At 54.3% G+C, this 12201-nt stretch overlaps 2 protein-coding genes across 2 annotated transcripts in view; one reads left to right on the top strand and one right to left on the bottom strand.

Moving 5' to 3' along the window:
* The window catches only part of UBE2R2 (ubiquitin conjugating enzyme E2 R2), an 88501-nt gene extending 87495 nt beyond the window's left edge, over window positions 1-1006 (top strand). Inside the window, exon 5 of the mRNA XM_036854468.1 lies at window positions 265-1006. Coding sequence (XP_036710363.1) covers window positions 265-484 — 220 coding nt within the window. The 3' untranslated portion in view covers window positions 485-1006. The remainder of the gene's footprint in view (window positions 1-264) is intronic.
* A 3893-nt stretch (window positions 1007-4899) lies between these two features.
* UBAP2 (ubiquitin associated protein 2) overlaps window positions 4900-12201 on the bottom strand; it is a 99566-nt gene continuing 92264 nt past the window's right edge. The window contains 10 exon segments of the mRNA XM_036855625.1: window positions 4900-5830; window positions 5912-6091; window positions 6171-6238; window positions 6382-6489; window positions 6574-6673; window positions 6948-7153; window positions 7378-7456; window positions 9840-9887; window positions 10052-10143; window positions 10943-11138. Of these exon segments, the coding sequence (XP_036711520.1) occupies window positions 5735-5830; window positions 5912-6091; window positions 6171-6238; window positions 6382-6489; window positions 6574-6673; window positions 6948-7153; window positions 7378-7456; window positions 9840-9887; window positions 10052-10143; window positions 10943-11138 (1173 nt within the window). The 3' untranslated portion in view covers window positions 4900-5734.

The following is a 12201-nucleotide window of genomic DNA, read 5'->3' as shown; positions in this document are numbered from 1 at the left end:
ACAAGGCGGAAAACCTGAGGTGATTTCTGGCCAACCAGCATGTGAGGTCCATGGCTTTAAACGCCCTTCAGAAGGGTCATTTTTAAGTGTCCTTCAGAATGGTACCTGATGGGCTAGAACCTTTGGTGTAGTAGAGGGTATCTTGTCAAAGATGCTTTCAGGTAGGTAGGTACTTAAGTTCAGAAACCCGTAAGGAATTTTGGATTGTTTAGGCCAATTATAAATCCATCTTCCAGAGACTTACATAAACTATCCTCCCTTCAGGAAACAGGTGTCAGCCACTAAAGCCGAAGCAGAAAAGGATGGAGTGAAGGTCCCCACGACCCTGGCGGAATACTGCATCAAAACTAAAGTGCCTTCCAATGACAACAGCTCAGATTTGCTTTATGACGACTTGTACGACGACGACATTGATGATGAAGATGAGGAGGAGGAAGATGCCGACTGTTATGACGATGATGATTCTGGGAATGAGGAGTCGTGACGTGCTCCTTCAAGGCCCCTGTACTGCCCTGCCGTCTCAGGCCAAAGGGAGGGGAGCAAGTGGGGACCTAGCAGTGGCCCCTCAGCAAAAACCTATCATGGGGGTGGGGAAAACAAACACGGCTCCTGGTGACTCCCCTTATGGATCTCAGTTTGCTCCTTTTTATGGACCTCTTAATGGAGAGAAACTAATCCTCCACAGAATGTCTGAATTCTTGCATTCTTTACCCTTCCATCACTGTATTGATTTTTTTTTTTTTCTTTCTTTAAACCCAAACTCCCACCTCACTTTGTCTCTGCAAAGTGTTCACAGCAAAACACGTTTGGTCTGTTTTTAGATTCTTGAAGAATTAAATAGTCTTTCATCAAGACGTTTAATGTGTTTAAAGCTGGGAACCCATCGGGAGTTCACAAGTGCTGCATATGCTGGGTAGCAAAAGAAAAAAAAAAAACCGTAAAAGCCCCACAAAACAAACTTTTTCTTAACAAAGCAAATTTGCCAAGTTTTAGCTGCTCATTTACATTAGTGTGTGTGCATCCGTTCAGCCCCATGGTGGTGAATTTTCTTTCCCTTCTTAAGGCTGGGGTACAGCAGGCTTCAGGGACTTTGTTCCGAACCTGATGAAACGTGTTCCTAAGGGCACAGGGCCCTTCAGCCTAACAGAGGCCTCAGCTACTCTGAGGAGAGAGATCAGATTTTGTTTTTTGAAATCGATTGGGATCTAAAGCCTGAAATAAATATTCATACTTTACATAGAACTGATTGCTATTTATTTTGAAGGCAGAGTTATTTTTTTCCCCCAGGGAGTGGGGAGAGAGTGGGGATTAGTGTGTGTGTGTGTGTGTGTGTGTGGAGTCTTAGTGACGGGAACGAAGAGTTAAAATCACTATGCTGGTTTTGGTTGATGCTGCTGGGGGAAAAAGTCAAACTACTGGTGACCACTGTTGGGAGAGAAAACATCTGTTTTATATATTTAACAAACATGGCCTTTCCCTGAAAGATAGATACACTCTCACCATGAGGATTTTTTTTTAAGTAGCGAGTTTTAATTACTCAGTATTAATACTAGGTGCATGTGTTAAGATTTTGGTTTTCATTGAGCTGCTTATACTGATAGTGGTAACTGTGGATATATGTGAGACATGAGTGACCGGTTCCCGCTTTTCTCACTGGATGTGACCTGGACTTTTCTCTCCTTTCAATGTGCTCGGGCTGTGGAGTGCAAGCGGAAGTTGTGCATGGAGCTTTCCCCTGAGCTTCTTTGACTCTTCTTCTGGCAGAGCCAAGGGAGTTGGCTGCAAGCAGTGTCTGGGCAACGCTAGATCTTCCTGCCACGCAATTGCTGCAGCCTTGATTTCCCCCGTGTTGATCGTGTGTTACTTCAATCAATACCGAGTTCCATCAGCCTTCACCAACCAGGGACTTCTTCAGTACTTGGCGATGATTTTGGTTTCGTATGGGGGCGGGTCAGTTCACAGGAGGGCAGTGTTCTTTCAGTGGGGAAAATACCGCTAAAAACCTACTTCAGATCCCTGCGCGCTAGCGTCAACTCCTTTTCTTCAGATCGTATAGCTCAGAAAGAACGAAAGGGTTGATGAGGGACAGGGGTAGGATGGACCCTAGGACGCAGTCGGTGATACTTAGGTCCTTAGTTCCTCCTTCCTTTCTGATCTCAGGGTTTTCATTCGCTCTTCAAACTCTCCAAACGTTTGCCAACTAATTCCCAGCAGCCTTCTCCGGAATCTAGTCTTAAAAAAGTGGGAATGTTGAACGTGCTAAGGTTCACATGGGACACTGTTGAGCCTGGTCCCAGAATCTGTCCAAACTCCATGGCCTACTTGCACCCCTGAGTCAAGTGACTCCAGTCAGATTCAGAGAACAGAGCAGCTCTCCTGTGACAAAACACTGAGTGCAAACTCACTCTCGTAGAAGGACGTTGAAACTAGTTTTTCGCCCCACACATACTCAATGCTCTGATCACCCCCTATCAATCAATCACTCCACACTCCCAAAACACACGCGTGCGCCGCGTGCTTGGTCTTAAGCTCTCTCGGAGCCCTAAAACTAAGCCTTTTCTCTTCCTGCCAAAGCATCTCTCCCCCAGGGCAGGCCAGACTCCTTGGCACTGTGGGAGGTGCTGTGCTGCTCAGCCCTGCCCCACAGGCCCTGCTGGCCTCTGTTTTACGTTGACTCAGAGAGCCAGGTGGAGGTTGTACCTCTCAGCCTTTGGGGTGTTACTCTTGAGAGCTGGGTTTGCCTCTGATGAGTAGTAGTCAGTTCCAGAAAAGACTGGGGTGTGTTGATTTGCTAGGAGGTGGGACATTCTGATAGCTCAGACTGACTTGTAAAACCCAGGTGCTGGTTCCAGAGCTCTGTCCTGCAAACACATACTATGGCAAAAGAAAACTGAAGCACGTAACTTCTTTCAGGAGTGGAGATCTCAGGCTTAGGCCACAACCTTGTGAGTACAGTTGTGCTGATTATTTGGTGTAACATGAATTCAGGATCCATCCTGCATTTTTAGGTTCCTTTTGGTTCTAGTGGAGGCCTCTGGATGCTCTTCAGGTCTGTGTATTTTGAGGCTGGGTGGAGAAAGTATATCATGATTCTGTTGTTGCTTCTCACAGTCTTCCCCACTTTTATTTCATATCATTCCAGAGTTCTTTTCTATTAGCCAGACTTTTTTGTAGTCCCTTCTTTCCTCTTCCCTGGTAATTATTTGCTTCTTTATTTGCTGGTTTCCTTATGTTTGGAAAATACATAGTAAGCTTTTGAAGGGGAAAATGTGTAGTTCTCCACTGAAAATTAACTCTCTACCCTCCCATCCTGGTTTTTAAAAAGGTTTACACTTACAAAGATTCAGATGCAATTTTCAACTATTCTGAAACCAGCAGGACACACCTGACTTTAATAGTTTTCTTAGCTGAAATTGTAGATGTTTTTCTTCAGTTTAACTTATGAGAAAAGATTATCTGATGCATTTTGTGTTCAATTTCCCCTTTAGTGGTTTATTTTTGTCTTTTTCTGCCCATCTGTCTACTAATAAAATGTGAAATAAAATATACCTGTATTGCTACTTCCCCATGGGATGACCCTCTTCTTTTTTGTGTATTAAAATTAAAAGGTGGTCTTAATACTTCCTCTGTTCCCTTGCAGATTATGCACAGGACTCAGCTGAAAAACTAAAACAAAAACGAAATCTTGCTCACCTGCCTTTTGACAGTCTGCTCAACTCACCTCCTTGCAGAATAAATATCCCCAAATCCTTACTAGCTTTTAAGAAAGGTTATTAAAGACAAAGCCATTTGTTAACCTTAATTCTGAAATAGGGCACAATCTGCCAGTACAAGTAGGTCGGTGAAGTGATGGAGGAGTGCTCCACTGCCCTCCTTAGGCAAGTTTTTTGTTTTCATTGTCACTTGTCAACTTCCCGCTGCTAAAAGAAGGGATCAGGAAGCAATAGATCACATAATTTAGTAAGTTTCAGTTGTGGACACTGACCTTTTTTTTAAGCCAGCGGTGCTTGACCTATCTGACGAATGACCATTGATTTTGGAGGTCAAAAACAGACAAGGTAAAGACTGTACCCCTGGGCTGGTTCTGGCACGCTGACTTGAAACGGTACGCTATAATGCCTCGGGCAGCACCGCAAGGCCCTGAGCTAGCTGCCAGGCTGGAATACAGCTGCGCCTCAGACAAGCATGGAGATCTGCCTCCTGGCGGACACGTGCATAGTTTTACAGCTCTAGTTCCTTCTGGACTGGTGGCCTGGAATCAAGAGGGAGGAGCTTAAGAGAAGTCAGAATCCTGCCCCCAGGTGAATGGTTCCTTGGGACTTTCTGGAGCAGATATTTAGCCCAGGACCCACTTACCTACTTCACACCACCCTGGCTCACTAGTCATCTGTCCCGCCACAGTCCTCGACGTTCAATCAAGATTGCATTTGGTTGATGAAGACCAAAGGACAGAGAGGTTTAGCTGTGCAAACTTACTCTCTCACAGGCCTGGAACTGTATTCTCAGAGTTCTTACCTTTGTTCCTTTGGAAAAGAAATTACCCTACCCTAATATTCCTGTTGACAAGACCCTTTTAGAGACTGCCTTGTCCCCTAAGTCTGTTACAGAGTTGCAAGAAAAACAAAGGTAACCGTTGATAAGCACTGCCTGTCAGGAGGGTTAGCTACCTTGTCTGCTGTGTCCTTTACACCTTTTCCCTCCCTGAATGCTGATTGTTTTGGGGCAAGAGAAGGGCCCAGCAAAGCAAGGAATACCCACTGAAGCCCTGACACCCTGTTATCAGAAGCCTGTGACCACGTGAGCTGTACTTCAGCCCTGTGAAGTCCAGGGTCCCTGGAACCATAATGAAGATGGTCTCTGCCCTGAGCTCTCCCTGAGTCACACCACACAGAGACCAAGTATGCTCTCAGAACTTTATTAGGTGGAGTTTGGGCAAAAGAGAAAACCTCTGAAACAGTCGCCCACCTGGTTCAGGACGACTGGAATAGAGGAGCCTTTGCTTGGAGACATGCTGTCACTGAGATGAAAGCATATCTTTGATTATTTTTTTTAAAGGGGAGCTGACTGGCTGAGTATCTCTGAGCGCAAATTCAGATTATTTTAGAAATGGTCAGCCAGAGGAAGGCAAGTCTCTGGGGACAAGACCAGACCAGAAGCCGAAGCCCCTGCTCTCTGTGGAGACAAACAGGTGCCACCTCTATGTGGGTGTGGGGCAGGGCTATCTCTCTGCCATTCCCAGATCAAGGTTTGGAGGGAGGGGAACATGAAAGATGACAAAAGGACCAGTTTCTCAAAAAGCAAGGGATAAAATAATTACACAGGGACGAAAACTCAAATAATGGTTTACAAGGGAGCGAGATGAGTCGTGATTCTTCATTGGTACCTGACCCCAGTACCCAAACTGCCTCGAGCCAGCCCTTCCAGACCCTGCCCGCCGGGGGGCTCTGTAGAAGGCCTGAAGGCAGAAGGGGGGAAGGGGGCTGCTTCTGCTACAGCGGGAAGGGGCTTGAGTGGGGAGAGGAGCAGCTGCTCCCCCTCCCCCAAGCCTTCTACCACATTTACAAATACATACATAAATACATTACATACAACAGGGAGTCTGGGAGGCAGGCTCCCCACAGAGGCTCGGCTGACACAGTTGCACGTCTCAGAAGCTCTGGGGAAGGGCGCCGGGCTCCGTGTGCTCTCTCCTGCCCGGGGTAGGCCCCGCCCCGGCCCACCCCCTCTTCAGGGTTCAGTTTGTCCAGTATGGAGAGTTGCCGTAGGCAGGTTTGGAGGCTTGCGACTTGGGCTGCAGGGAGCTGGGCTGGCTGCGCTGACTGGAGCCGCTCTGAGGAGGAGAGAAGGCTGTCAAGGCTGGAGCGGAGCCCCCAGCCCAGGGCAGGATTGCCGCCTGCTCCACCGGGCTCACCTGAGTGTCCTGCGGGAGGTGGTGGTGCAGCAGCTGTGAGTGAGGCTGCTGGTGGGCGGGCAGGACGTGCACGAGCGGTGAGGGCGCGTAACCGGGGCCCAGGGGCCCAGGGGAGCCCAAGGCCGAGGGCAGGCTGAACGGCGGCGGGGTCCCCGCGTGAAATCCCTGCCTGTCGAAAGTCTGCAGGGCAGAGAGACGACAGTGAGGCTCGCTTGGCGGCACTCCGCCAGCCCTCCCGCCAGCGCCGGCCCTCCCTCACCTGAGTCTTGCTGTAGACGGACCCAGTCACGTCAGGGAGGCCGGGGGCGCTCGAAGACGCCGACACTCCTGGAAGGAAAAGCGGCTGTTCCCACGGCAGCTGGCCCCAGCGCCAGCCTGCCCCGCTGCAGGGGCCCTCTGGGGCAGCCTCGCCTGCGGAGGAGTCAGGGGAGGAGACGACTGCTCTGGGCCGCAATCCTGGAAAGGCCTACCTTTGCCAGGCCCAGAACCTGCAGACTTGCTCTGTGCCTGCGATGATCCACCACAGCCACCCTTGGTGTAGTCTCCCGCTGCTGCCCCCTGGCTCACGTCATCGTAACCTAGCACGGCAGGGGACAAGGGGCGCGTGTGAGCTAGGCGAGCCTGTCCTTCCCGCGCCTCTCCGTGGCGGGAGCACCCCTCACCTGCGCTGTAGCTGTGCTGGCCGTAGCCACTGGCCTGCTGGAAAGGGGTGCTGGGGCTGCTGAGGCTCACACCGTGCTGCTTGGCTGAGGCCGGAGGGACCTGGTGGCAGGCAAGCAGGAGAGGCATTAGGAGGGGGACAGAGGCGGGGGAGCAGGTCACCCCGGCTTAGCCTCGGGCAGCAGGTGGCACAACCACTAGGGAGGCGTCTTCAGTAGCGCAACACGCTAGATCTCAAAACAGATGGGAAAGGAACCTCGTGCCCAGCCTGACTCATTCCTCAAGGCCAGGTGACACTCTGAGTGGGGACCTGTCCCTCCCTCCTTGCTTCTGCTCCCTGGAGCTGGAGTAACACCCCCCCCCCCCGAATACTCACAAACACGGTGGGCCCATACTGGAAGGCACTGGGTACGCCTGTATAGTAGGGGAGGCCAGTGTAGCTGTAGCCAGGTGGCAGGGCAGGGTTCAGAAAGGGCTGCTGGGCTGTGTGGTGGGCCTGGGACTGGCTCTGCTGGGGCTGAGCCAGGGTGGTGGCAGGTGCAGGGGACGCAGAGTCTCCTCGGCCAAACTTTGTGACATCACCTGGGAGAAACGGGGCACTGAATCCAGTCACTGCCCCCTATCCAGCCAGGAAAAAAGCCAGACTGGTCCCTGAGAACAGGAACAGGCCTGGCTGCCAGCTCAACAACAGGAAGCTGGCAGGTCTCTGCAGCCCTTCTGCATCTGTTCCCAGACTCCTGGGATGAGCCACAGGCCAGTCCAATGACCACTCCGCCCCCATGCCTAATCCCTTGAACAAGACTAACCTGAATAGGGATTATTAGCGAGGCTCCCATCTCGAGTGGCGAGGGCTGCGGGTGTAGCGAAAGGAATCCCATAGTAATCCTAGGAGAGACCAGAGACGTTCAGTCAGCACAAGAGCCTCACCCCACTCCCCGGACAGCAGAACCTGCAGGCAGTAGGGGTGCTCCAGGCAATGCCACGTTCCCCAGGCCGACCAGACCGCAGGGACGTCACAGGCACACCACCAGAGGGCAGCACTCACAGAGAATTCAAGACAAATGGTGCCGGTCAGAGCTGTGCAATGTGGCAGGCACACAGCATGTAGACACACTGACCAATCCCTCAGCCTTCCCCGGGCAGAGCCATGGGAGGCCCAGTCACACACATCCATTCCACATCACAGATGGATGCTGGTGAATGTCAGGGGCCAAACCAACTCTACTGGCTTCTCCAGTGACAGGGATTCTAAAGGGCAGCTAGGAAAGTTAACTGGACCACCAGGAGAAACCTGAGAAGGAGGAGGAGCCTAAAGGGTTTAACAGAGGTCAGGTCCTGAACTAGGAGAGACCACCCACTCTGCCCTGGCAACGCTGACTGCACAGGAGTCAGGAGAAGTGTGGATGCTGAGGCAAAACACAGTGGAGCTCTATGAAGAAGGGGAGGCCTGCCCTGACCCTCACTCACCGCCCAGGGCTCTGGCAGCCCTGGACATACTGCACCCCGGGCCACTAAGCCGAGGGAAAGCCCTCCTGCTTTCCTCGTGGGCAGCAGTGTCTAGGAAAGGCACCTACAGCCTCCTTTGGCCCCATCTTCCGGACACCTCCAGGAAATCCACGGCACCCTCAGACCAGAACCACAAGAGAAGGCAGGGCTAGGAAAGCACAGTTAGTAGAACACAAGCGGGGACAGGCCTGGAGGAAGCCCAGGAGGGGGAGCTCTTTCACACAAGAAAATCCAAAGGTGGAAATGAGGCACAAAAGTACCAGAATCTAAGAAATGACCAAAGGGGAAAATGAAAGAAATGCATCTCAAAAGGCAGGCTCAGAGGTGATTGCTTCTAAAGCACAAAAAGACAGAAGGAATATGAAGCAGCCCAGGATGATTCCCAGGGCTAGAATCCCACGGAGTCACTCCTAGGGGCCCGACCAGGCACCACCTTCAGACTCATTCAGGACCACCTCCTGCATTCCATCTCTGATGCCCTAGGGCTCCTGGCTGCAAGGTTTCCTGAGTGTCAGGGGGACTAGGGCCACTTCTGGTTTCCCTGCAAAGCCCTAGGGCTTAAGGCATCCCCAGAAACCCTAAGTTCTGTTTTCCACCCTAGAAATCTGTCATCATGTCCTCAATATCCTTTCTGGGCCCTCCAGGGACACGGGCAGCAGCTGGAGAGTCCCGCAGGCCCCTTGAGCAGTAGTGTGATTGGCTGCTGGTTTGCACACTGGGGGAGAGCTGCCCAGCTACCAACCTACGGAAACATTCCAAGCAGATGAAAGAGTCTTCTGAGAGACACGAGCTTCAGCCACTGGGCCTGGGAGGTAGAGGTGGTGCCTGCAGCTCCCTGAGCTCTCTGTGGCCAGCCCAAGAGGAGCTAACAGCAGTGGAGAGGAGTCTGAGGAAGGACGCCTTCACCTTCACTTGGGGAAAAGGAAAGACCATACCCAGGAGAGTTGACATCGGGGTCCAAATAGCTATTTACTCCCAGACAATATGACAGGTGCCCTGGTCTGCTGCAAGTGATCAGGAGTCTGGGAAACGCCAGGCCAAGAAGGGGGTGGCGGTACAGGAGCCTGCAGGCTGTGCGGGCAGGGAGCATGCCTCGTCCTGTACCTCTTCTGCACTGCAGTCCTGCTCACGTGGCCATCCCAGAGAAGGCCCAGGGCTTCAGCCTGGTAGCAAGGGCCAGAATAAAGAGGCAATGCTGCCCTCAGAGTGAGGCTGCAGCAACCAGAGAGATCCTGGGGCCAGCGTTCTTATACACGGGATGGCAGGCTAAACCCAGAAGGGCCCCTGAAGACTGCCGGCTCCAGCCGCTCACTCAGAAGAACAAAGCTGCCATCACGAGCATCACCAATGGCCACTTCAGAAGCCAAAAACACTAGATGGTACTTCGGAGAGGACTTTATAAAAAGTCTAGGGGCAGGTAAGCAACGCCACGTCCTGTTTGTTTGTTTGTTTTGGTGGGGGGAGGGGTGGAACTCAAGGGAAGAGAAGGACCCACGTTTGGTAGGGACACTGCCTACGGGGGCCCCAGGTCCCAATGATCTTCAAGATCCCCAGGCACAAGCACAGGACACTCGAGTGCCCAGGCTGTAGGTGCACCAGGCACAACCACCAAATGGAAGCAGCTTTCTCAGCTGTGGTGCTGAGGGAAGTCCTCAGGCCGAGCGTCCTGAAGGCCAGACAGGGTGGCAGTCAGGGCCGCGCGGGTGAGATGCGCGAGACTCAGAGCCTGAATCCCCCCGGCCACCACCCCAAACCCACTCACCATCGGCAGCCGTGACTGCAGCATCTGGAGCTCGTCATAGCCATAAATCTGTGTGAGGACCAAAAAGGCTGTTAGATGCCCTGCCTTGACGGAGTCTAGCCGGAGAAACGCCCGGGGTCCGAGCGGCAGAGGTGGGCTCAGGGAAGGAGCAGCAGCAACCCGAGGCCCCCAGGTCCTGCCGGGGGCCGGCCCAGAGCCCCCCGTGCGCTCACCGGGTAGGCAGGAAGCAGTCCTCCGGGGCCCACGAGGTACTGGCTGTGCAGCAGGGGAGGCGCCCCCTGGGGCAGGCTGGGGGGCGCTTTGCCTGTGAAGGCAAACTCAAATGGAGTGAAGGGGCCACCACAAGGGCGAGGTTCCTCAGGTACTGTGGGCACGGCGGGTGTCGAGCCCGCTGTCACGGCGCCGTCCCAGACGACGCCACGGGCAAGAGGGGAGGGCAGCAGCCGAGAGAAACGGAAGCCATGCTAGGGGGCGGGGGAGACAGAGCACGTGCCACCACATCCAGGCTGTGTTGCCAGAGGGGTCCGCGCCCTGCGGCACGAAACACCGCCACCCTCTCCTGAGGGCCGCACCGCCCGAGAGGGCCCGAGCAGCAGGGACCGCCTGCCCCTCAGAACAAAGCAGGCCGGGCAGCGCCAGGAGAGGCACAGCTGGGCCAAAGGCGGGCGAGCCGTTGCTACCAAACCGCAGTGTGCTGGGCCCACACAGACCGCCCAGGTCGGGCTGCCGGGCGGCCGCACCGAGAGCAGAAGGAGCCCACGAGAGCTGCTCCGTCATCCCAGCTCCAGCGACGAGCGAGGACAGAAGAGAATGGGGAGCTACGAGCACGAGGGCTGCCAGGAATCTGCCCAGGGGAGCGTGCCCCTCAGACGCTGATTTCAGCACCACCCAGAACCTGGCCCCCCACGTTAGCTCTGGAAGATCCGGCCTCAAGAGGTGAGTGGAACAAAGAGGACAAGCAAGTGGCGGCAGAGCCGGAGGGAGACTGAGCTTCCGATGCTCGTGGACCCCCCCCCAGGCCTGCCCCCCTCGGCCTCCTCCCGGGAAGCGGAACGGCACCTTCGAGGGGCGGGGGAGCCGGAAAGGCCCCGGGGGGCACACACCTGAGGTCACCAAGGGCGTGGCCCTGGCACTGCTGCTGGGGGCACTCACAGCGGTACCGCCCAGGCAGAGGCTGCTGACCGTGTTCATGCTGCTCGGCAGGCTGAGCCCTGAGGACGCGGCACTCGAGGCACAGGTTGCTGCCGTTGAGAAGGTGGCTGAGGACTGGAGGGAAGGGGAGCTCTCCACGCCGGCATGCTGGCAAGACAAAAGCCAGGACACATGGATCTGGGGGCAAAGCACAAGAGTGCACAAGAAGCGGCCTGGCCTGTGTGCCCGCAGTCTCAGACGGACCAGTGTGCTCACCGTGGCCTCTCACACTGCAGCCAGCTTAGGCCATCGGGACACAACTCATCGGCTGAGCTCTCAAGACCATTAAAATGGAGATTTACGACCAAAAAACCCTCCTAAAAAATCATTGAAGTTGCTCAGGCTTTGGTAAGTGAAACAAAGCACAGACACAGATGAGCACAGAGCATCTCAACATGAGGTGAAAACCCACCTCACAGAAAAGCAAGGAGCCTCAGGAGAGTCGAGCCTGGGGCCACAAGCAGCCCAGCCCAAGTCAGAGCCTTCCTGGCTCCTCTGACCTTAAGTCACAGGTGGCCAAGAGAGGCCTTTGCTCCAGGATCTGGGGACACTTTGTAGGTCACCAGGGACTACCAAGCAGGGCCCGGCCCGGCCCTATGCCTGCCCGACAAGAGCCACCGAGGAAAGAAGGGCAACGCCTAGCAGAAAGCTGTGAAGAGCCTGAGTGCCAAGGGTCCTGCCCAGCTGCTAGTGAACAGGGCATCAGGAAGGGCTTCAAGAGCTGAGGGGTGGGTGGAAGAGATACACCTGGCTGGGCAAAGCAAGGGTCAGAGAGGGAGGAAAAGGCTCTGTAAGGCTGAGACCAGCCTCCAAATCAGAACTTGCGCACAACAAAGAAGCCGGGAAACTCCTGGAGGGGAAGCTGAAGAAGAGGAAGGACCAGGAGAAAGGGGGCCACCATGTGCTCTGCTTTCCACGGCACAGACGGCGCCGTGTGGGTCCCAGCCCCGCGGGCAGCCCTGCCCACCCGAGCTCTAGTATCCAGAATCGGCTCAGCAAGTGAAGGCCGCTAAAATTAGGGTCTCCTGGGGCTCCTCAGGATTCCCGCTCCTTCCGCCTAGATGGACAGACAGAACCAGGGAGAGGAGAGCCCAGGGTAGGGCTGGGGCTGCCCAGCACCCACTCCACGGTCCCCTGTGTGGAGCCAAGGGCACCCGCCACAGGATCAGGA

Source organism: Balaenoptera musculus, chromosome 6 (genome assembly GCF_009873245.2).
Source record: "Balaenoptera musculus isolate JJ_BM4_2016_0621 chromosome 6, mBalMus1.pri.v3, whole genome shotgun sequence".
In the NCBI taxonomy this organism is placed as follows: Eukaryota; Metazoa; Chordata; class Mammalia; order Artiodactyla; family Balaenopteridae; genus Balaenoptera; species Balaenoptera musculus.
This window is presented reverse-complemented; position numbering and strand designations above follow the sequence as displayed.